At 39.8% G+C, this 24,421-nt stretch overlaps 3 protein-coding genes and 1 long non-coding RNA gene across 8 annotated transcripts; 1 reads left to right on the forward strand and 3 right to left on the reverse strand.

Annotated features, from left to right (window-relative positions):
* Nucleotides 1-290: 290 nt before the first annotated feature.
* ddx42 (DEAD (Asp-Glu-Ala-Asp) box helicase 42) lies at nt 291-8,471 on the reverse strand. Of its 3 annotated transcripts, none has more exons than XM_080905933.1 (18): nt 8,353-8,471; nt 6,590-6,806; nt 6,319-6,469; nt 6,174-6,235; nt 5,785-5,821; nt 5,344-5,496; nt 5,114-5,218; nt 4,836-4,955; nt 4,575-4,751; nt 4,354-4,482; nt 4,156-4,255; nt 4,005-4,052; nt 3,814-3,911; nt 3,291-3,567; nt 2,925-3,151; nt 2,693-2,803; nt 2,477-2,590; nt 291-1,593 (listed from the first exon to the last, which is right to left on the reverse strand). In XM_080905933.1, the coding sequence occupies exons 2-18, from the start codon at nt 6,802-6,804 to the stop codon at nt 988-990; spliced, it is 2,730 nt and encodes a 909-aa protein (XP_080762059.1). In that variant the 5' UTR covers nt 6,805-6,806; nt 8,353-8,471; the 3' UTR covers nt 291-987. The 3 variants fall into 3 exon arrangements, with proteins under 3 accessions (XP_080762059.1, XP_080762058.1, XP_080762060.1); XM_080905932.1 differs by having other exon boundaries at nt 6,590-6,811; nt 8,353-8,465; XM_080905934.1 differs by lacking the exons at nt 5,785-5,821; nt 6,590-6,806; nt 8,353-8,471 and having other exon boundaries at nt 6,319-6,368.
* On the forward strand, nt 8,452-19,026 carry strada (STE20 related adaptor alpha). 3 transcript variants are annotated; one of them, XM_080905936.1, is made up of 13 exons: nt 8,452-8,592; nt 10,304-10,367; nt 10,831-10,888; nt 13,131-13,159; nt 15,187-15,289; nt 16,021-16,142; nt 16,335-16,443; nt 16,581-16,704; nt 16,806-16,977; nt 17,129-17,233; nt 17,441-17,694; nt 17,811-17,853; nt 18,023-19,026. In XM_080905936.1, exons 2-13 carry the CDS (start codon nt 10,356-10,358, stop codon nt 18,176-18,178), a joined length of 1,287 nt encoding a protein of 428 aa, XP_080762062.1. In that variant the 5' UTR covers nt 8,452-8,592; nt 10,304-10,355; the 3' UTR covers nt 18,179-19,026. The 3 variants fall into 3 exon arrangements, with proteins under 3 accessions (XP_080762062.1, XP_080762063.1, XP_080762064.1); XM_080905937.1 differs by lacking the exons at nt 10,831-10,888; nt 13,131-13,159; XM_080905938.1 differs by lacking the exons at nt 8,452-8,592; nt 13,131-13,159 and having other exon boundaries at nt 10,306-10,367.
* On the reverse strand, nt 9,252-10,284 carry LOC308411890. The gene is made up of 2 exons (XR_013974468.1): nt 9,820-10,284; nt 9,252-9,736 (listed from the first exon to the last, which is right to left on the reverse strand). It is a non-coding gene; the product is annotated as an uncharacterized lncRNA (long non-coding RNA).
* A 38-nt stretch (nt 19,027-19,064) lies between the features above and the next one.
* Nucleotides 19,065-23,658, reverse strand: rnf113a (ring finger protein 113A). Its single transcript, XM_080905939.1, has 10 exons — nt 23,527-23,658; nt 23,038-23,117; nt 22,550-22,648; nt 22,185-22,292; nt 21,885-21,994; nt 21,457-21,563; nt 19,934-20,023; nt 19,764-19,857; nt 19,576-19,682; nt 19,065-19,208 (listed from the first exon to the last, which is right to left on the reverse strand). Exons 1-10 carry the CDS (start codon nt 23,630-23,632, stop codon nt 19,141-19,143), a joined length of 969 nt encoding a protein of 322 aa, XP_080762065.1. The 5' UTR covers nt 23,633-23,658; the 3' UTR covers nt 19,065-19,140.
* Nucleotides 23,659-24,421: the final 763 nt, after the last annotated feature.

A 24,421-nucleotide genomic window follows, 5' to 3' on the forward strand; every position in this document is an offset into this window, starting at 1 on the left:
GTTTGCTGCCAGGAACTGTTTAAGTTTAAATTAAATGAATTTAAACCACTTTAGAGAAATATACAACTCCCATCTTTCATGTCACCTTTTTGGATTTTAACATCAACAGTAAAAACTCCTTTTATGTCACATGATGCTAAAGCAACAGCCCATACAACAAGAGCTTAGTTCTTAATGTGGCAGGCTGGGTTTCACTCCAGTCCCTTTGCATCATGTCATCCCATCTCAATCCCAACTTTCTGACCCTATCACTATGTAATGAAAGCCAAAAATGAATATATAAAAGCATGTGCCAAAGGAGTCCTTTTAATCAAAAACCTCTCATTTTCCATGTCAATATACACTTGAAATTCCTCTCAAACAAATGCATTTTCTTGAAAACATTTTGGAATACAGACTAAATGCCAAAGAGAGGCACTTCACTAAAACTTGAATACAAGACACAAAAAGAACTATACATATTTGTTTTGACATGTACTCGAGTGACTGTGAATCATCACAGTGCGCCTTCAGAAATCAAACAGTTTGCTTTGTAGATTAACAAAATGCAAAAATACCAACACACTTGGCAAAAAACCACTGGAGAAAATAAAGCATCAAGTTTGCAAGCCAAAAGCATGAGGCCAGTGAGACAAACAACGATAACACATCCTAATTTGATTGTTTTTAATGGACAGGAGGATTTATTACAGCTGTATTGCTTGACTTGACTTACAATAACAACAGTCTTAGATGGTATATGTACAGTAGCTGTCTCGGAGCCGCTTATGCTGATCTGACCAAACTGTTAAACTCCAAACCATGATGTCCTAACCAGCCTGATAGGAGGTTTGGTACACTTCCTATCTAATCGAAATCTATAAAATATCCCCTACGGTTCTGTGCTTGTGTCAGCCTCTGATATGCTCTGCTATCTGCCTATACAGACAAGCTTGTTATGGAGCAGTTGGGTGCACATAAAGATCGATTAATGTGTTTATGTTCTCTTTAGTTGTCCCATCTGCTCTTTCTACGTTTAGGTGGTTCAGGGACAGCAAAGCTATCGCTTCCTCTGTCCCTCCCATCTCCACTCCCCCTGTCTCCCCCATCCCTATCACTCCTCCGATCATCTCTGTCCCTCTTGCTTCCATCTCCGTTACGACTGTCACTGTGGCGGCTGCTGCTGTGGCGATCACGGTCGCCGTGGCGGTCACGATCTCTATCTCTATCCCCGTGACGATCCCGGTCTCCGTAGCGATCCTCGCTACTGTATCGATCGTTCCTGTCGCTATGGCGGTGTTGACTGTCACCGTGACGCCCCCGGTCGTCCCCGTGTCTATCACGTGAGCTCTCTCTCTGTGACGGAGGTGCAGGTGGAGTGTAGCTCTGGAGTGAACTGGTTTGACTGGTGGGGGCCACTGAGCTCAGGGAGCCAGCACTGGTGAAACCCACCATGGACAAGGTAGCACTGTGAGACCGTTCTGAGCCATTGGCAGATTCTGTTGGCACAGAGCTCAGGCTGCCGGCACTGGTCCATCCTGAGGAGCCACTAGACTTGGCACTGAGCTTTGGGGGGCCGCTGGATGCAGCTACAAAGTGGCTCTTATATTGAGCCTAGAGGAAAAAGAGACATTATGAATGACTAACTATCTTAAACCTAAGGCATTTATTCCTTTCTAACAAAGAATGTCCAAAGTAAGCGTACACAGTAAGTTTAAGATGAACTCATCAAGATGCAACTGAACTGCTTTTCAGCTTTGATTTAAGCGGCTAAACAAAAAATACTGCATTAAGCACTGAGGAGTTACAGAAATCTTTATACATAATACATGGAGGTAAGTCTAACAAAGGAGTATTAGGGCCACACTGAGGAAAAACAAATATTATTGATCATTTTGAGAAAAAAGTCGAAATACTAATTTGAGTTAAAAGTTGAATCGTGCAGATTACTGCTGTCGGTTTAAGGCAAACTGTCACGGCTGCTATACCCTCTACAAAATGCCTTGTGTAGATATAACATACATCCTCTTTATTGAACGAGGGTGGAACCATCGATAATCTTGCCTCTGTCCATTACCAGCCCTTCCATTTTGTACAAATGCACTCTTCCAAGTTTGTGTGGTTTTTCTGTTTGACCAAATGCAGCTTCTGAATCTTCTTTTCACCGTCGTTCTTATCACCACACTGTGTTTATGCGCTAAAAGAGAAATCATTTCTTTCCTTGTCACTTAAGCTGAGTCTGAAGTACGATTTCAGTAACTCTGAGGATACAGCAGCCGTGGGAATTTGTCTCGAAACAACAAATGTAATCTCCACATTTTGAATTTTTTCTCTAATTCGATTTTCAACTTTTATTTTATTCTCAAAATGATCAATAATATTTTTTTTCTTAATGTGGCCCTAATACTATGTCGTAAACGTGCATTTGAAATCTCTCTAGGTAGGAATAATTATAGACCATAAAGGAGAATGGCAGAAAAATTGAATTAGTGAGTACCTGGAAGGCTTGTTTCATTGCAGACATGCGATCTCCCATTGCCCCAGTAGTTGGTTTGCTGTAGCCTTCATAGCTACTAGTGGAAGACAACAAGCTACTAGTGCTGCTACGATCCTGTAAAGAAAACAGTTATAAGTCATTATCTGTTATTATGGGCATTTTGCTAATTAATTTACAGTGTGCATTAATGATTACAATCATTAGGTTTTAACTTACAGAACTTTCAGCCCCAAGGCCGGGTCTCTCTCTGTAACCAAGACCACCTCCACCAATATTCAGTTTCTTTCCTTTGCCACCTTTGAATCGTGACTTCCTGAACCAGGGATTCTGGGGAAAAAAACCCCAAAACAATGCAAATTGAGCAAAGTTTATAAAAAAAAAAATCAATTAATAAAGTGATGCATTTAGTCCAGATAAATATTATTTGTGAATCAGTGATTTATCTAACCTGCATGGCCAAGTCCATCAGTTCTTTGGAAACAGCCTGATTAGCTCCCTCCAGATTCCGCACCAGGTCCCCAGCAAATGATGTGTCTTTATTAGTGAGGAGAGTGTAGGCCACACCTTTCTCTCCAGCACGACCCGTTCTACCGATCCTGTGGGTGTGTGTGTCGATGTCTCGTGCAACGTCGTAGTTCACCACCGTACGAATTGATGGGATGTCCAGACCACGAGCTAGTAAGAGGAAAAAAGGGAGCAAGGAAATGTGTTTCTCAGCTTGAAGAAAATTAAGTTGCTACAGAAAGTGATGAAAACGTAAAGAAAAGGGAACAAGGAAACCTTAGTGTCAATCAGAACTACATCGTGTACACACCAGCTACATCAGTGGCCACCAGAACGGGCAAGTTCTTCTTCTTGAAATCACTGATGACCTTGTTCCTCTCGCTCTGGTCCATATCACCATGCAGGAGGCCCAGGCTGTAGCCCTCTTGAGTCAGGTTAGTAGCTAGCTCCTCACAGTTGGCCTTCTTGGTGACAAAAATGAGGACCGATCCTGTGGAGGTGAATTCGACCAGCCGGCGAGTCAGCCAGCCCCATTTATCAGACCCACTGACCAGCATCTCCACTACCTGAGTCACATCCTCATTGGCCTTTTTAGAGAGGATTAAAATAAAAGCAGTGTCAGGGCATTTTTTTGTTTGCATTTTAATGAAAGCCTAAAAGAGACATGTTATGTACTTTTTAATACAGAGCTTCAAAGACAAAAATGTCTTACAAAACTTTTGAGTAGACATGAAACTACGTTTTAAAAATCTAAAGTTAGGAAAAGTTGAATTCTATGTACTTCACCACCCTGTGAACATTTAAGAAGCATTAACATTAAAAGCTATATTTACCTCTCCAATGTCTCCCTGCACGACACGAATGGGATCAACCAAAATGTCTCTAGCAAGCCGCTCTATCTTCTTCCGAAATGTAGCACTAAACAGAAGAGCTGAGAAGAAATTAATGAATCAATATTAATATATAAATTCTCAGTAGTTCCAGTATTTGCATTAAAAAAAAAAAAAAGAATCATATCACTTACTCTGTCTGTCTGGGCGAACGTGGCTGGCAATGGATCTAACCTGATATTCTAAAGCAAAAAGAAAGAAAACAAAAAATGATTTCAACATACTGTAAATTAGAAAGAATAAAAGCACAACATCTTTCCTAGAGCAGTGACCATGATAACCCACCAAAGCCCATATCAAACATTCGATCAGCCTCATCAAACACCAGGTATGTTACTCTCTGCAGAGACGTGGCCTTCTTTTTAACGTGGTCTATCAGACGACCCTGTGCAAACACACACGTGCAGTGAACTTAATGCTTATTTTGCAACAGTGCAGCAAATGCTTCATCTTTAACCAGGAGAAATGAAAAAAGGTTCTTACTGGAGTGCACACAACAATCTCTGCACCGTCCTGCAAAGCCTTGGCTTGCTCCCACATGCTGCCTCCTCCATATACAGCCACTGAACGCAATGAGTAGGCTTTCCCAAAGCGCTTACATTCTGCATGGATCTAGTAAATATTAACAGTTACACACCATACTGAGCCAACGCTTTTAACATTGTAATTTCAAATATACCCTTTATACTCCAACCTTCTCTTACCTGCTGACAAAGCTCTCTGGTAGGGCACACGATGACTGCGATGGGTCCTTCCCCAGGCTCCAGTTCCTTTTGGTCCATGATATGAACCAGCATTGGCCAGATAAAAGCTGCAGTTTTGCCGCTGCCCGTTTTTGCAATACCTATCATATCACGTCCTGACAGCGCAATGGGGACACCCTAAAATCAAAATTTATTCCCCATTAATAACAACTTATTAAATTTTCACCCATGTGAATATCAAAACATTAAATTACAACATACCTGACACTGAATTGGTGTGGGCTGAGTATATTCAGACTTCCGAATTTGGTGCATTAGTTGCTCATCGAAATTAAAGTGGGCAAAGCTGGTACAAGGTTTTGGAGGGGCAGCACCAGATACCTGAGAAAGAACAAAACAATGAGCAACAAATAACTTAATCTTTATTTCGCGATCCATGTTGCTAGTAATATCGGTGATAAAGAAAATAAGACTAGAAAAGAAAGCTTAAACTACATCCCTATCCCTTCTCAGGTACAAAAAATGAATAACAGACTTACTCGTAAGTTCAGTTTATGCCTCAACTCCAGCACCTGAGTTCCAGTCAAGCTGCTGAGTTCCTCATGCTCTTCGTAAAAGTTTTTCTCAAAGGGTGGATAATCAATCTAGGAAAAATTGCAAAAAAGGCAGCAAAATGTACAATCAAATAGTTATCATATGTGAGAAATACAAAAACAACAACAACCCCCCCAAACAATTGTGTGTTTTCAGTGAGAATTATGAACTTTACCTCTGAGTGGTCAATAGGAGGGAGTGGCATGATAATTTTCTTGGTTGTAGAGGGAATTGGATTCCCATCACTGTCATAATCAATGTTTTCCTCCTCCTCTTCCTGTGTCAGCCCAGCGGTGGGATTCTCTGCCATGTAGCGGAAGTAAGCTTCCTGCAGAGATTAAATCATTTCAGGTGAAAAAGTGAGCTAGTACAGCCTTACTACAGCCTCCAGGATGAAGTGACAAATGAGACTTTCAGCTTTATAGCACAAGCTTAACATACGGGTTAAAGAATACTCAACAATTTAAAAACAAGAATGAAATGCATTTAAAAATATTGATCCTATATGCAACCTGGTCAAAAAAAAAGGGAAGACATGAGGCTTTATAACATTAGAGAGGGTAGACCTCTCTGACCAGCAAAGTAGAGGATTAAAAACTTTGGAGGGCTCACTCACTTGCTCATCTTCTTCTTCAATGTCATCACGAATACCCCTGAAATGACAAGCGGAGAAAAAAAAACTTCCCTGCGGCTCGTTCGTACACCAAAGACAGCCCACATCCCACTATGAGTACGATCAATCTGCTTACCTCACAATATCTTTCTTTTTTTTTTATTTAGCAAAGGTACTGTTGGATTTTTATTTTTATTTACATTTTTTTCTTGGAGAAATTTGAATGATAAGGTTTGAGTAAAGTTTAACAGCTTTTGGCAACTTAAGCCACATTTAAAATTAAATGAAATTTTGATCCAATTGTGGGCAATTTCTTTTTTCCTGTTGAAATTATTTTATTTAATGCCTAACACCTAAATTAAGCATAAAAACAAGCAAATATAGAGTCTTACTTGGCTGACTTTTTCTCCTTCTCCTTTTCCTCTAGTTTCTTCATGTCTTTAGCTGCTTGGTTCTGAAAAATAAAAATAAAATAAATCTGTTAAAGGCAGAATTTAGTTTAGTTTGTGTCTCTGCTTATCTGTAAAATCTACTCACCTCAACTTCGGCCATGAAAGCATCCAAAGGGTCATCTTCGCTGTCTGAGCCACCACCTGACTGCATCTGTTGCCGTGTGGGTGAGTTTTCAGCTGGGATGTAAGGCAGATCCATGTTACTGCTGGACTCCTCTTCATCATCTTCAAAATATCTAATTGAAAAGAGGACATATGCAGCTTATACATTTACTCACAATCCCAGTATGTGCTCCTATCAAGGGCTGAAATTAATATTTCTATTACTGTACATATGTGAGATATGTAATACTCACGCATTTTCCTCATCAAAATTAGCTCTTTTGGTCCCTATTTTGTAGAATGATGGGAGCTGCTGGTTCTTCCCATATCCACCACTTCCAGATCCTGGGCCTCCAAATGATGTGTGTGATTGATGAGGAAGGCGAGGCTCTTCTTTTTTTCCTGCGAGTGAAAACCCCCCAAAGCCAAAACCTCGCTTCACACCAGGACCACCTTTGTTCCAGTTCATGGCTGTTCTGAAAAGAATTTAAAAAAAGAGCTCTTAGAGAAGTCTCTAAAATCTTAAACCAGCCCTGTTACACTTCCCAATTTAAAGTTAAAAAATAGTTCTTCTTTCAGTTCTTCTTTCTCCTTTGTCACACCAACCCTGCTTCACTACATCCACCAACCTCTGTGATCCTCCTCTCTTCCTCCTTACAGGCAGCTCAGTTTTTAAAAACCATCTCAAACTTGCCTCTTTAGTGTTGCTGGCCTGAGCTGTTCGTCTGATGTACTCACTTCTAATTTTGCCCATCCCAACTAAAACCTGATCATGTTCAACTCAGCTCAGGCTCCTGTCTCCACCCTGTCTCCACTGTCCGTTGCTTTGGATGGTTGACCCCAGGTATTTAAACTCATCCACCTTGACTACCTTTCACTGTTACACCTGTCTCCCTCTAATTTGTGCACATGTAATCTGTCTTGGTTATACTGCCCTCCATTCCTATTCTCTCCAGACCATAAATCTCACCAGTTCGCTTCCTCCAGCTCACTATTCTCACTACAAATCACAACGTCATCTACGAACACCATAATCCACGAAGACTCCAACCTGACCTCATCTTTCAATGTGTCCACCTCCACTGCAAACAATAAGGGGCTCAGAGCCGATCCTTGATGTAATCCTACCCCCACAGTGAACCCATCTGTCACACCTACTTCATACCTCACCACTGTCTGTCCTCACACATGTCCTGCACCACGCTTACATGCTTCTCTCCCAGTCCCCACTGCCTCATGCAATAACACAGTTCCTCTCTTAGAATCCTATCATACACTTTTTCTTGATTCAGAAAGACAAAGTGCAGCTCCATCTGACCTTTTCTATACTTCGTGGCTCTTTATTAAAGGTGCCCTCAGCACAATCTGACTCAGCATTATGGACACCTCTCTCTTTAGTCGGTCACATGGTCAATAGCGTCCACTTCTAACAAGGGCATTTCGGTGGATAATGACGAGTTTACTAACAAATAATACGGATTGTAAGTACATTACATCCCCTACTGCGGAAAGCAACTTTAGCTGAACAACACATGCGCAGACGAGCATCTACGACTATTCACGTCAATACGACTACTATGATAAATACACAAAATTCATGAAACGCCTTTATTGATATCTATAACGGTACTACAGAAACTGCTGTCTATTGGCGGTATGCATATTTGTTAACAAGCAACAGGAAAGCATCGACGTTACGGTTCCTAAAGCTTACCGCATACGCTAAATACGAAGATAAAAGTAAACACAATACATTTTGATTGCCCTGCTAGCTTCGAGAGGTTGTTTGCGTCGTAGCAGTTGGACAATAACAGCACTTGGACATGATTTATCTGCACCAAATGTTAGCGTTAGCTCAAGGCCGCAGTAAGGCCGAGGAGGTGTGCGACGTTAGGATCGAAACTTTGCCGTGAACGAGGCCCTTTCACACCCAAGCGCAGCACAGAGCTTCATTTTTTTTCATTAGCCGAAAGCATCGATCCTTTGTAGTGCTAAACGGTAGGGAGTACTTATTTACCTGTTTCTTTTTCCAATAAAAGCGCCTCTGTTTTCACTAGTCCCCCACGGTGCTTGCGTCAACCGTGTGCGCGAGGTTTCTTTTTGCGCATTTCGTCATTCGCTGGCGACACGGCGCGCAACCCATAAAGCTTAGTAGAGAGCTATCAAAAACATCCTGCCGGAGAGGATGGTGCGCCAAATAAGTTAGTCTAAGACGGTATCACATCAACAAGGCATTTCTGCTCCGAGCATTATACGGGTGAGTTATCGAGGTGTTAAAATAATGGCGTTTCTGACTAAAACAGGTTGATGTCGCCGTTTTAGCTAACTATGCCACCCTGTGTCCTCCATCATAGCAACATTAGCGAGTACCCCCCCAATAATAACAATAATATTATTGTGGTACTAGTGAATGATTTCTTTATTTTCTTTCGCTTTATTCACGCTTCTCCTTCTTCTCCTTTTTTGTTGTTGCTGACAGTCGCTCAGCAAATCTGTTTGCGTAGCCATCATCAATACTGAAACGTAAACTCCGACCGCTTCTAAGCTTAAAATGACAAGAAAAGAGATGTCATGCGTCAAACCAATAGTTACTTCTACAGGTCATTTAGCTGGTTGTTTTATTTTTCTATACAAGGTTTAGTAAGCGCTTTAATGAACTGCGATAACTTGTAAGCGAAATGAAAACGAGGAAAGACTGGTTTTGCTTGTTTGGCGACGTACCAAAGCATTAGACATGTTATTGTCTACAACTTGTGTTAAATTTCACATTTATTCTGTGAAATAATTGTAATATGTATTGATTATATTTAATTTAATTAACCACTACTAGGGATGGGTATTGATAAGATTTTAACGATTCCGATTCCATTTTCGATTCTGTTTAACGATTCGATTCCTTATCGATTCTCTTATCGATTCTTTTTTTTTTAAAAAGGAGAACACTAAAGTCGATTAGCTTAGAACTGTGTTTTATATCTTCTCTTTGAACAAGATAGAAATTTAGGAGTAACATGGCCTTACAAACCCAACAGTGAGATCTTAAGAGATCCAGCCTACGGCTCTTCAATGGGGTGTCACAGGGTCCCCAGGAAAAAAAATGTATATGTAAAATAATAAAATAAATATTCTTCTGTAGCAATAACAAAGTTTAACATAAATTATTCTGTAGCAATTACACAAGAATATCCAGTAATGTCCTGCCTACAATTAAACACATTCACTTACCAAAGTGAAATCGGGGGCATCTGCTGTGGCAAATGGGTGCAAACCTTTGACCACAAACTTAGTCACTGCTCGGTGACATTCGTCTATCCTGGCCTGAAAGGAGACGCTAACGGTAGACTGCAGCGAGAACTGCCAGCATCTGAGCCAGCCAGACTCTGTCTGTCTCATCATGGTCACTAAATGCAACGCACAGTAATAGCAGGTTTTGTAATAAGGTAAATCGCGCTAACATAATATGCAATGCTAATTGATTAGTTACCTGCAGTATTAACGGGAGAGGACGTGGAAACGCTACCGCTGCTGCTGGGTTGAGCGTCGCTAGTCCGGAGCGGATCAAAAACACGACATTCGTTGAAAGCAATCGCGTGTTTTTTGAGCAAATGCTTTTGCATGTTCGTAGTGTTTCCTCCCTCTGATGAAATCTCTACTTTGCAAGTATTGCACGTTGCCCTGTTGTCATCCTTTATCATAAAGTGTAACCAAACTTTTGAGCGTTTGTGCCGCTCAGGCGCCGTGTTTCCTACTGGGTAAAAGACGCTACTCAACGTGATGACGTCATTCGGGGCGACTGGAATCGATAAGGGAATCGTTTTTAAAAGTGGCAAACGATTCCAAGGAATTGAAACAGTGGGAACCGGTTCTCAACAAGAACCGGTTTTCGATACCCATCCCTAACCACTACTACAGCTGAGTGAGGCTAGACCGCTACATACATTTTTTTTCTTTCTTTCTTGTTTCCACAGTTATTCCCTTTATCTGTTTTCGGCATCAAATGTAACACACTTGAGAGGATCGATGTCTTTTCTTGTAAGTATTTGGTCAAATTCTTCTAAATTCTTGTATTGTCTTGCAGGGCTGGTATCATGAGGATTGATTCTTAAGCCAGACCATGCCTTATGTCTAATTGTATGCTTTTATTCATTATGCCCACTGAAGATTGCCACTGTACCAAGAGAAGGATTAATCCCTTTAAGGGATTCATCATTAGTGTATTCATGTTTCTAAAGTTAACACATCAAAGAAACACTTTGCCTTTCGATCCAGCACTGCTTATAGATATACAAGACTGGACACAATTGCTAAATGTGTTTGAAACAGAGCTTTGCACAACTTTCTCTTGCACAATATTAAAGAAACTTCTACAGCTGCACCTTACTAAATTAACCAACTTTATTCAGCAACATTAAATGTGCCTATATTTATGTGTAACCTTTCCTTATTCTTGCTTGCATTTCTCTCCTTTTTTCCATTAACTCTCTGTGTATGTCAGCGTTGGGTATCTGAGAAATTGAGTGTGGAGAGCCTGCGGGATTTGGAGTTGTTTGGAGGTGAGACTCAAAGCCAAATTTATTTTTAACCATAGGGTTCACCTTTCACAAACCACTGACCATTCAACAGCACCAACAGAAAACAACTTTCAGTTTTCACTGAAGCTTTGCTCCAGTTGAGTATTTACTTTGCTGTGAATTTCACAATTATGAAAGCTTTCCATCCCCTAATCATCTGTCAGCAGCGTTCTTAACTTATTGTTTCATTTTACAAGGGAACATTATCACAGGATGGCACTCACAACTGATGTCATGTGGGCTTGCCACGCTTCTTCTGAAGTTGTATTTGGTATTAAAAGTTCTTATTTTTGACTATTAAATATTTTATTTCACAAGTAATTAAATGCGACTTTATCCTTTTAATGAATTAAGTTGCAGCTGACCACATGTACTGTACACCATTAACATAAATGGTCATTAAAAATGGGATACACAGTAGATACATATGTGAAACAATGCAGATCATTTAAACATGTGGTTACAAACAAAGATAAAACATACCTAAAAGAAAAAAAAATAGTGCAGTCCTAGGAATGTCTAAGAGGCAGAACTCTCAGAGTCCCACGCCTCTAGTAGAGGACCCGAGTTTGAGGAGCACATACCATGCCTCGGGGGTGAGAGGGAGATTTATTTATTTAAATAGGAAGAGGGTACAATAGTATTAAAACAAGGATGGGAATTAAAATGCTTTTGTCTTGATTATTTTGGTTCCCTTAGATTCCTGATCTGGGGGAAAAAATAAAAAAATTCACGAGGTTTCAGCATTGGTGCAACTCTGAGTGTGAAAACAGGGTGGAAATAAAGCAAAAAAACAACAAGGAAAAAACAAGAAAGGCATGCATGTGACTGAACTGTGCAAAAGGTCCACAGCCATTAGTTTGGTGTAATTGTTTTGCAGTGCTCAGCTGACAGAAAAGTATGCAAGCATTGATAAAAACTGATCTGAGGTCTGAGACATAGAGTTAAGGTAAATGGACAATCTGCAGCTATTTCTTAGTCCCCACCTTCAGTGACTGCAGTTCATGCATTAATTCATTACTGACTGCACCTTAAGGCTACAAGAAACTCTTTAGTGAGGTGTAGAGGGACTGTTGCAATGAGGGTGCTCCAGGTTTTGCAGGGTTCACAGCACTACAATGTCACATACATAATTTAATGTAATTGGTTACTGAAGAAACATCCATATTGTTGTAAAGCCTACATAGTATGGCGTCTCAGTTAATTGGGCTCCAAGGAGTCTAGTGTTAAACTCATTACACAGCCTTAGCAAGGGATGTCTGTGTCTCTCACTTTGTCTTACTTCTTCCCAGCTGACAAGTCATTTAACTCTGAGCAGCTTATTTAAGGTTAGATTTGGAATAGTTCCACGTGCATACAAGGAACATTTATGCAACTTAAAAAAAAATAAATAAATAAATCTTGATATTGGCAACAGAGTTGCTTTGCTAATGTGTTTAGAGTTGTAATGATTTGCTAACTCTTGTTTCTGATATTCTATATAGTTTTTACCCCTCAGCCATAAAGGGCTGATGGGGTATTGTTGTCACCCTGCCAGGTGGGTGATGTCGACACATTTTGTAAATGCAATAACTGAAGAACAAAGCGACGTACAATTTTCAAATTGACACCATATGTATAGCTACCAAAAAATCTTGAAGAAGTTCATATCTGTGTGACCTAGACCTTAAGGTCAGAGGTCAAGTTTTCTGAAAATCCTGTGAATGCAAAGCTCATCTTTGGGCTGTCAGACTCCTCAATAATTAGTATTATAATTGTGATATTCTTGTTATTTTTGTCAAGTGTTTGTTTTTAATAAGAAGTTGTACAGTATTTGTCTCATTTTCATTTCAATGCATGCAGATCATTGCTCAGAGCTGCATTTGGATCAAGTATTTAATTTCTGTTTTGGCTGTGTTCATGATGGTTAAAATAACATCTGGGAAGAGCCTGATGGGTTTAGTGAGATTGTTTTGTTTTATTTTTTAAATTTGTGTTTTTTAAGAACGAATGAAGCCTTTAAAACAGATAATTCTGTGTGGGTGGTCACCAAGGACAAAGATGCTGAATTAGACAAATCATGTGAAACCAGCAAAGCTCATTTATCAAATTTTTGGGTCATGCAGCAAACCCTTACTTCCAGAGGCTGTGTTAACCAGTTCAAAAGCTTCTCTAAACACAGATCCTTCTCTTGTTTTGTTTGTGTACATGTTTTTATGTCATTGATGTGGTTTTTCTACCCCAGAGCAAGCTCAGGGAGTCTCTCGCAGGAAAGTAAGTGTGGTACTCCTGCCACTGCATCACCCCATGTGCCTTTTGTGTATGTGCGTGCATGCATGTATATGTATGTGCGCACACAGAATAAGCAGAATCCACTACCCCCTCAAGGCTTTGCACATTTATATATGCATGACTTTGCAGTTCATGACACACACTGTACATGCTTGTAGCATAGAAAGCCCTTTTCACCTCACTCACAAGGGCTTCTGTTTTGTGGTTTATAGACAAGCATACCTACAGCTTATTTGAAATAGTCTGAGTCCTTTGGTGTGCTGCTGTTTACATGTTGGCCTTCAGGCAGCTGCTGTTTTGGATTTTGATGGGTTTTTGTAGCCGTACTAAAAGTCTTGAGTAACATTAAAAAGATATTGTATGTTTTCACACTTCCTGTGTGAGGTGACGGCCCCTATGTTGAGTTGGTGGTGAGCTGAAAGTGTCACACTTTGATGTCTGCGACCGTGTGTCCCTGCAGTTTGTTAATGGATGGAGTTCCATGTGTTGAGCTTTTGCAATGCATGGTAACCCTTTCTAAATCTGATCACAGTGGCAGCGTCTAGTGTACCCCATGTGATTAGATGACATTTGCCGACACTCCCTTAAGCGATGGCTACCAAAGCATGTTTGACTTTGCTGTCATGCCAGTTTTAATGTGTATTTAATTTAAACTACATAAAGATAATTTCTTGTGGCTTGGTTTACACAAGAAACAACTCTTAGTTTTATCTGTGAGGATATTTTCGGAGTTGTGTGTTCCTGATCTTGATCTTGAAGCCATCTCCAGCCTGTAAGAGTCAATTATGATCAAAGAAGGGTGCTGTTCTAATTTTGCCTGTCTCTTACTGCTGGTCACCATGGAGACAGTCCAAATATTCATACATCTTGCTGCCATTTGCCTCCACAGCTTGACTGCAGTCTGTCCATTTCCATCATTTTAACAGAAGTAAACTGATGGAATTCAGGAGTCCTCACTTTCAAAAATATAAGCTGTTCTCTACATGTTATGTAAAAGGTTTTAAGCTTAACTTCTGTTTTTGTTATTGGAGAATTAGTTCATAGCATAGATGGTTTAAAAGATGGCACAGTTACCATGAAGTCTCGTTCCGAGGCTTTGAAATGAGCATTTACACTATTAGCGTCTTGGTTGCAAAACAAACAAACAAACAAACAAAAAAATGCAATCAGATGTAATGGAGAGGGGCAGATCTGACTTTGAAACTGCTTGCTTATCGGTTCGTGACTTGTAATTGACAAGTTATTAGCACACGAGCGTTCACACATGGCTTTCAGATAGGGCAGGGGTGTCAAACTCAAATACACAGTGGGCCAAAATTCAAAACTGGAACAAAGTCGCGGGCTAACATTAATATTTATTGGAAAAAAAATCTTCCTCCAGATATAAGAATGAATCTTTTCTTATGGACTCAAATAAGTTTTGCTGGAAAACTGAATATGGAACAAGCAAAGCTTAATACTAAACAATATATATATATATATATTAGCTGTATAATACCAGTAGGCCATCTCTAATAGTATTTTGGTATGGCTTCGTGGGCCAAATGTAATTAGGCTGCGGGCCAAATTTGGCCCGCGGGCCAGAGTTTGACACCTATGAGATAGGGATTAAGACCCTTCACAATTGGCCTGGAAGCTACATCCATGTTTTTACACTGTGTTGTTCAGAGGAGTAACCATATACAACTGATGCACTGTAATTCTCTGGAGCAATTAAAATTGCGTATATGTCCTTAGGAATTATTGAGGTATTCTGATTAAGTGGAGCTCTGGTCATTATTTTAATGATTAGACTTATAGTTTGCCCAGTTTGTGTTGCTAATTTTCTCTAATTCCACTAGTGCTATGGGTCATGCTAACATAGTCTCCTCTCTAGTGATCTTCTAACAGCTATCACACATAAGACTAAGTCTCCAGCTGTCACTCACAAACCCTTTTGGTTCAGTGCTATGACCACTGAGGTTCATGCCAGAACTGATCTTCGTTCACTGTTTCCTTTTCTCCTCCAGGCCAATGAGGACAGTCAGGAGAGTCTGACCTCGTTCCCTCGTCGAGACACTATGGGCAGTTTCCTTCCTGACAGCAGCTCTTATGAGCTCCTTGCTGTTATTGGTAAGTAAAATCAAAGACATGCCTCAACTTAATTCAGTTTTTGTTGGCAGTAACAGATTTGTTTTGCCTGCACTGGCTAAAGAACAGTTTCTTGTGATGTTTTTTTTTTTCTTCATAAAACTAGATCACCTAGGGTTTTTCCTGACTCCTAATGCACCTTTTAAGCACAGCTGGCCTCCATATAGTTAAGGTAGTAGCTTTGGGTGACCTTCATTAATGTCGTTCTTGTTATTTCTGGACATTTGTTAAACAAAATGTATTGATGCTTGAGTAAAGAACACTCAACTTAAAAATAGTTATATATAAACAAGTGGTCAAAGGAACAATAAGCTTTTTCTATAGCAATAAGTCTATCAACTGTTCATTTAAAATTTTTATCACTGCTCTTTTTTTCAGTATTGATCAGAATTTAATCAAATGTACACACACCGTGGTCACCTTCCTGTGAATTATGATAGCTCATGAGCTGGATCTGCTACTATATCAGTAGTTTAGAGTCCTGGTGGTTTTTCCTTCCTTTTAAACTAAAGATGAATGTAATGAATTGTTTTAAGTGTAGCTAAATGTGTTGTTTTGGTTTTTTTACTATTAAAGGTAGTATTTGGATTGTAAATAAAAAGTATTGTTAAGTTGTGTGTGTTTAGCATTTAACAACATACAACAACATAAATATTCAAACAAACAGAACTGGAGGATGACTTTGTCTCAGTGATTTGAATATTGTCTTGTAGGTCGGGGCTTGGACAATTTAATGACTGTTAACCTGGCTCGATATAGACCCACTGGGGAGCATGTGGCCATCCGACGGATTGACTTGGAGTCATGTACTAATGACATGGTTACCTACCTGCAGGTTTGAATCGCTCAATGCCTTCAGTGTGCATGACTTGACTCTTATGTCACCCTCCTCCCCATATTTCATTTTAGTGCTTTATTGAGAATTTATCTGTTTGCCAGCCTCGTAGTCTATTGCATTTTATGTAATCTTCTCCTCCCCATCTTTCGCTCTGACATAATAAGATGTAGTTTCCTTTCTGTCTCACAGGGTGAACTACATGTGTCAAAGTTGTTTCACCACCCCAGTATTCTACCATACAAGAGCGTCTTTATAGCTGAAAATGAATTATGGGTCATCACACCTTTCATGGCTTATGGTAAGAAATCCAATTTCTTACCTTATTGCTGTTTCTCATACGTTATGCAACTAAATTTATGTTAACAATTCATGAAGCGGCCTCTGCTAATGTCGGAGAGCTTTCTAATCACGATCATCTGTTTTTGAATCTTGCAGGGTCAGCCAGAGATCTCATCTGCACACATTTTACAGATGGTATGAGTGAGCTGACTATAGCATACATTTTGCTAGGCATGCTCAAAGCTCTTGAATACATCCATCATATGGGATATGTGCACCGGTAAGACAAGCATGTGGTTTAATGTATATTACCCTGTCATTAAAATACAATCATTCACACCTGATACGATATTGATTATCTTAAATGTTTTGGTTATGCAGGAGTGTGAAGGCCAGCCACGTTTTGATCTCTGCAGATGGACAAGTGTGCATGTCAGGTCTGCGGAGCATCTTTAGCCTCATTCGACATGGCCAAAGGGCCAAAGTGGTCCACGACTTCCCCCAGTATAGCGTTAACGTGCTGCCGTGGCTTAGTCCCGAAGTGCTGCAACAGGTACTACATTTTTCAACACTGTGAATGCTGTTCTGCGGTCAATGTTAGAGGCTGCAGAACTATAGTTTTCATGCTACATGCACAACGAAAATGAGAAGAGGGGTACAGATGAAACTGACAGTTTCTATTTGATTTTTTTTTTTTTTTGAAGAATCTCCAGGGCTATGACTCTCGATCAGACATCTACAGCCTCGGGATCACAGCCTGTGAACTAGCCAATGGACACGTTCCCTTCAAAGACATGCCAGCTACACAGGTAAGCAGAGATGTGTCAACGGCCTAAATAGTCTCCTATGTTACATTTTGACTGTAGAAAGTAATTTAATGGTAAACAACAATATTGGTGTTATTTTCATTTTGATCTAAACTGAAGATTAGGGGCAAAGCTGAACACTAAAACCACAAACTCTTAAGGTGTGCAAGAAGGTCATTGGGTTAAACTAATACTAGCTCATTTCCACAGATGCTACTGGAGAAGCTAAACGGGACAGTGCCATGCTTGCTGGATACCACAACTATACCACCAGAGGAGCTGTCCATGAAGCCTTCCCGTTCTGGTGCTGACTCTGGGATCTGTGAGGGTCCAGGACCGGGAGGAGTCCGAAACTCCAACGGTGAACCCTCGTCATCGTCAGGAGGACACCCATACAACCGGACGTTCTCCCCACAGTTCCACGCCTTTGTTGAGCTGTGTCTACAGCGAGACCCAGAAAAAAGGTTGGGGAAACTCTCCCTGCATATTTAAAGTATATATGCGATAAATGCACTGCAACTGCTTTTAGGAATGTGTTATGACTGGGACACTAACTGTTTTCCCAATTGCATTTCTTCAGACCATCTGCAACCAGTCTTGTTGGCCATCCCTTCTTCAAACAGGTGTGCAAGATATCGAATTAATTATAACATTTTCACTTGTGTACATGTATCAGTATATAGTATTTAAAGTGTTAGACAATTGTGGGAGAGTTAGAACATTTAAATTTGGTAAATAAGATATGAATTGGTCGTGTTTCAGTTTGTTCTCTAAATCTTTTTGTTTTCTTAGATCAAACGGCGACCTTCAGAGGCCCTACCTGAGCTGTTGCGGCCCGTGTCGCCTATCACCAGCTTTGAAAGCTCCCAGCCTCAGGACTCACCTTCTGGACTTGCCAGTCTGGAGTCCGGTCTCAGCCACCTGGAAGTAGATGACTGGGACTTCTGACAGTGGAGGATTTGGCGGGAAGATGTTCATATGAGAAACTCTCTGAGCAGATGGGACAAGATTAGTTTTTGTTATGGCCCCTATGTATATAATACTAAAAGGAGTGGCTGTTCTCAGACCCAGGTTACAAACCAGCAGCCATCCTGCCTCTTTTGACATCTCTCACGCTTTTGTTCTTTAGATATGCACAAACTCTTGCACTGCACTGATTGCCTATTTGTCTCTCTCTCACACACACACACCTACACCTGTTTACAGATTGTACTCTTACATTACAAGCCCCCTGGAGCTAAAACAAAACAGGACTCTCACTTCCTCATGCTAGTGTTGAGGTCAGAGAGTCTGTGTTTGTAGCCTAAAGAGTCTCACAAAACAAACTGGTTTGAAGCTGCTACTAAATATTCAGAGGGGACACTCTACCTCGTGTGAGAACAGGGCTGCTTGATGCGGCCCATATGCTCAGTGAGGCCATAATGGCGCACAGCAGTCCTCACAGCTGACTCAGTTAGTCTTCTGCACCAGATGGAAGGTTTTGCGTTTACCCGGAGGGTCAATTAAATTAACAGCATGTAAACACATTTCTTAGCTCTACTTGTGTTACAGTGTAAACTACATTTCATGTTTCAGGCAACTGTTCTGTTGCACAGAGGTTAAGATTAACGTGTTAGTTTAACCATCAAAGCATAGACGTATGTATTTGCTTGAACTTACTCTGGGTATTAACTCATGTCAAAAATGAATGTTTTATTGGTGCTTGTTTTGTCTGCATGTATATTTGAAAGTGAGGGCAAAGCAATGTGTTGCAAAACTCAAACTGGACTTTTAACAATAAACGTGGTTGACGTTAATTTTTTATTTTGATGGCACCACACAGTGAGGCTGTAAACCTTGTTTAAAAAATGTTTTATTTCAATTTTACACAGACAAACACGTAAGGGGAGGCTGGAAATGTTTGGATTTTGCTAATTGTCTTCATCGGATGGTGGTTGGTCTGTCATGGCATTGTGCTTCTCCAGCTTAGCCATCAACTCTGAGAGGGGAAAAAGGTAAAATAAAACATGATTAATGGGTATTATTAAGTTGCACTGATTACAATACTATCTTACAACCTTGATTATACTTATTGCGGTCAAAGACAGCTGGAAACCTGGTGGCCGAGTAATCATTGCTGTTATACTTTGAAGCCCGTCGCATGCATAGTTGACACATTTTTATGTAAATTCTCCACACCCGAGTGTGCAGTGACAAAAAGTAGGCAAACACACATCTGCATGGACTCCTTCACTCAAAGTCTAAAGCCAAAATTTATTTCACTCGTAACTGAGCGGACCCAAGGATGCAGAAAGGACAATCAAGACTTTTAAAGAAGTCGTCTGTTTTATAGAGATCTTGCCTACCTTTAGCAGGATTGAACACTCCGTGGGTTTGAGTATCGCACACATAACAGCGCTTGGACTTGCGGTAATGCTGAAGTGCACAAACCTCACAAAAGAAGTGCCTGCACCTGAGAGACATTAGACTTGTTAATATGTTTCCAAAAACAGGGAACAGCTTGGCAAGGAAAAAAATGACATTAAAGTCTTACTTTGTGACTACGGGATTCTTATAGGATTCCCGGCAGATGAAGCACTTGAAGGGCAAGTCTTCCTCATCACTGCTTACTTCATAGTTCTCTTCATCTAAATAAAAATAAGACAGCGTTCAGGAAAAGATCGTTTACAGTAGGAACAAAAATGCAGTTCCTTCTCAACTCACCATTGGCTCCATATCGTCCCTCTTCCAGTTCCCTCTCAATCTGCCAGCCATGTTTGTAGTCTGATCTGTCGTGAAGAAACTTGCAGCTGTCTGATAGGAGAGATGATCATGAGGAAGCTTTATTGAACGACCAGTATTTTCTTAAATGTCTCACACACACTACAAATTGCTCTAATCTATAGATAAATAGAATAAAAAACACAACTCAATCGCAATGAAAAAAGGTCTTAAGAAAAAATATAAGGTTTTATGAAAACCACCCAAAAAAGTGTCTGCCAAAATTTTTCTTGTAAAGGCTTTGGCACAGTTGCAGTCACACTTGTGCCACCTGATGCATTTATACACGTAATAGTTTAATTTCCCACAAAACAAAAACAATACCGGAATAAAAACAAAGTTGTAAGGGAATTTGATATTATTGCCATTAACTTTTCCCTGATTTTCTGTCGTTTTTGTGAATTTCCCTTTTTGTCATAGTGACTTCTTTTAAACAAAATACTGCATGGTTTGACTTCCTGAAAAATCCAAATTCTTAAGTTCTCCCATTACATCACATGTTAAAAGTGTTTTCTCTTATAAACGCAGACCATTTGAAAGCAGTGAGTTTAATGTCATGTATAAGAAACCTGTTTGAGCTTTGTGACGTTTCGTTATTGTGCTGGGAGCAAAGTCTAAAGATGCGCTGTGGTCATTAAGAGTATGACATGGTCAGCAACAATACTCATATATGCTGTGGCATTTAAACCAAACTCAACTTGTACTAAGGGACCCAAAGTGTGCCAAGAAAATGTTTCCCAACAATATTACACCAGCAGCAGCAGCATGAACTGTTAATACAAGACAAGATTCTTCTATCGTCCAGGTTAGAGTGAGCCTGTGTGAACTGTAGCTTGAGTTTTCTGTTCTTAGCTGTCACCAGTTCAACCCAGTGTGGTCTTCTGTTGCTGAACCTCCATCTGCATCAAGGTTTAACAGTTGTCCATTCAGAGATGCCCTTCTGCGTAATGTGTGGTCATTTAAATTACTGTTGCCTTCCTATCAGCTCAAGCAGTCAGACCAATCTCTGATTTCTGCCATCAAAAAGGGAAGTTCACCTGGAGAACTGCAGCTCACCTAATATTGTAAACCAGTCTCTGTAAACCCTAAAGGTGGCTCTGTGGGAAAATTCCAGTGCATCTACATTTTCTGAAATACTCAAGATCAGCTTGTCTGGCACCGACAACAATGCCACATTTGCCACATTTGAGTCACATAAACCAAATTTCTTGCCTGCTTCTATGTGGCTGAATAGATTTTTGAACCGACAAGCAGTTGAACAGATACACCTATTGAAGTGGCCAATGAGTGTATGTTGTTCTAACTAGTGGGAGGTTTTACTTACATTTGTCCCATTTAACACGTAACATTTAATCTGAGTTGTTTTTCTTCCTCAATAGATGGAGGGAAGTCATTAAAAAGACATTAAAATGAAAAGTGTTTGATTAATTATACAAAAGACATGTATTTTAAAATATCATACCCACCTCCAAAACCACAGAAACCAGTCTCCTTGTAGTCTTTGCAGATATCTGGCTGGTAGTCCCATCTGACTGTGGCTCGCAGATGTTCAGGGGCTCTGATTGGTCCTTTTCTGTTAAAATGATTGAACTGAATTATACATATCAGTATTAACTAATTACATTTCAGAACTAAAAAAAACCCAAAACTGCATCAGTGATAGATCATCAACCATGCACCATCATAGGAAAGTCTTGAGCAGATGGAGCATTATTTAATGTCTATTTCAAGCCCCTTAAAAAGCTCAAGATTTCCTTTGTCTTTGTGGTTTATTAGCACTTTTAATGATACACACATCCACAAGAGAAGTGCATTTGGTGTTCTGTTTACTTTTATTTTTTTAATGACACAATGTGACTGTGATGGAATGGATAAGCCTCGCCTTAATGCTCACCTGACCATGCCAGAGGAGGCATTGCCCATAGTTGTGTCTTTAGGCTTGATGAATTTTTGGTAGTTGTTGATGCCACGGTAGATTTTATCATCATCTTTACCTGTCAGTTCCTATTACAAGAGGAAAAAAAGAACATTAGTTCAATATTTAGTTGAAACTACTGGACTTTTTTTTTTTTAATTTTAGCACTCAAGTCACAATTTGTGAATATGAACAGAACAGTTTTCCAACTAAGTCATTATATGATAGGAGTTGTAGCCTTTTCTACAAGGCTTTAACATTAAAAATAGCATCTACTACCTCTTGGATTTTCTGACTCCTTTCAAAAATGGCCTGGGCATCTTTGTCTTTCTCTGTGTCCAGCTGATATGTAGCAGTTGCACCCATGTCCTCCGGTCCCTCTGGTTTCTTGTTTTTGGATAGGATTGGGAAAAAGATTTACATTAAATACTTATATGTGAGCACATCAATAAGTTTGCAAGACTGTGGCTCTTAAGCAGTATACAGGAGAGGGAACACACACACACAAGGCAAATCAGAAGAGGCCAAATCAGCATGCATACAGATGAAACAACAAAAAGGTTGGATACCTTGCTCATTCATATCCCCTTTACTTTTAAAGGACAGCCTTTAAAAAGTCAGTATGATAGAAAAAGTCAACTCACCGCTGATCGTGTGGACTTGTAGGAAACAGTCATCTTCTTGTCTTCTTTCTCATCTTCACTTTCACTGGATGATACAGCATCTCTCTCCACTTTCTTTGTCTGGACAAAAATCCCAAAACAAAAACAGTCACCTCTGTCTCATTTGAGGCTACTGTCATAGCAGTCTTGTCTGCAAATGTGTGTTTGCATGATTAGATTTATCAACTTTTTCAAAATATCAGGTTTGCCCAAATTCTAAATGTAAAAAGAAAAAGCTATATATGCATTAACATAACACACTTTTAAATACTTTAGTACTCTTGTAAATCTAAATGCAGATTTAGACTTTTGCAAATCTAACTTTGTACCAGCTGATTCTGGATACATACTTGCCGTTTCCAGTGCACGTTGAGGTACACAGTGATTAAAACAGAAAAAAAACAATTCTCGACAAACACGTGTCAAAAAAATATAAATAATAAAAAATAAATAAATAATCCCCTAATTACCCTCTGAATCATTGGGTTGACGCGAGTTTCTTTCTTTTCTTTTCTCACAACGAGGGTCTGGTCCTCATCACTGTTTTCATCTGAAAAGGACATGAGTGAGATACATTTGGTGAAAAAATCTAGTAACTTGCCCAATAACTGACAGCAGACTTGCAAAATCTTAGAATAATCTCGGAGTTAACTGGGAGGACAAAAAACAGCAGGCGCATCCAGTGTTCCAAATTCCGAGGAAACGTAAACGAGGCACGAATGTGAAATTTGTTTATAACAGGAACAAAATATGTGTCATCTGCGGTACTTTACATCGTTTCTCCGATTTTTGGAATCAGATACAGTAGTTTTGCCTCTTCCCGTGTTAATAACACAGTGGTTATCTGTAAAGGACTACGAGAACAGAAACAAGTAGTCGATCATTAAAAAGCTCGAGCGCTGTCGGCACCGGAAGTTCACTGGGCTTTAAATGATCAGAAAGTGAGTTAAATAACAAACCTTTCTCGCTATCGCTTGCTTTTCTCTTTCGCCCAGAGAATTTCCTATTAGATTTTTTAAACAGAAAAGTGCAAGATCCCTCCCGAGGCTTCTCCGATTCCGCCATCTTGAATCTGTTTTGTAAATATCTGCTCTCGCCACAGCACCCTCTAGTGTCTAGGAGTCATCTTAAGTTAGTCCCTGTACTGGCCAAAAGGAGAATCACACCTGTCCATTTACTCAGGCATTGTAAAGTTAGATTTAAAAAGACAACAATGATACTTCAGTGAGAAAGTGGCTGCATTTTTTGCGAGCCAGTCAATCAAAGATTGCTCAATGATATTTACCTATTTCATATTTAAAAATAATTCATGAGAATTTAAGTTATGTCTTGGAAATCTTTAGAACTCTATGAAGTGCTGTTATGTTTTTAGAGCTGTGCCAGAACACGTTCGTCTGCCAAAGGGGGATTTAGATACTTGTCAAAAAGTTATAATTATTTAAACTGTTTTAAATGACTTGTTGGTCTATAATCTATCAAATAAATTGCAAAAGTTTCTGACCAGGCACAAGGTAGGAGCTGCAGGAAGTAATTGGCTAAGTTACTCTTAGACAGTGACTTCCTTTATTTTTCCAGGTAAAAAGTCTAACTGATATTAAAAATATCTTTTTCAAAACATGTTTGGTCAAAGAGGGCTTTGGGGATTACAACAAATGTAAAAGAACAGTTCTATAACGATATTTTAAGCAGCAAAAAAGGACTGGATTGATTATAATGCAGGACGCAGAGTAGCTACAATAATGCAGAGTCGAGATACTTGCAAAAAAGGTCATTTCTTTATTTTATATTTAGCCCTTTGAAAATTCTGTTGACCCCAGCCTATCTGCCAATGTAAGGCAAGATATAACACATACA

The sequence above is a fragment of the Rhamphochromis sp. 'chilingali' genome, assembly GCF_963969265.1.
Source record: "Rhamphochromis sp. 'chilingali' genome assembly, chromosome: 15".
Lineage (NCBI taxonomy): Eukaryota > Metazoa > Chordata > Actinopteri > Cichliformes > Cichlidae > Rhamphochromis > Rhamphochromis sp. 'chilingali'.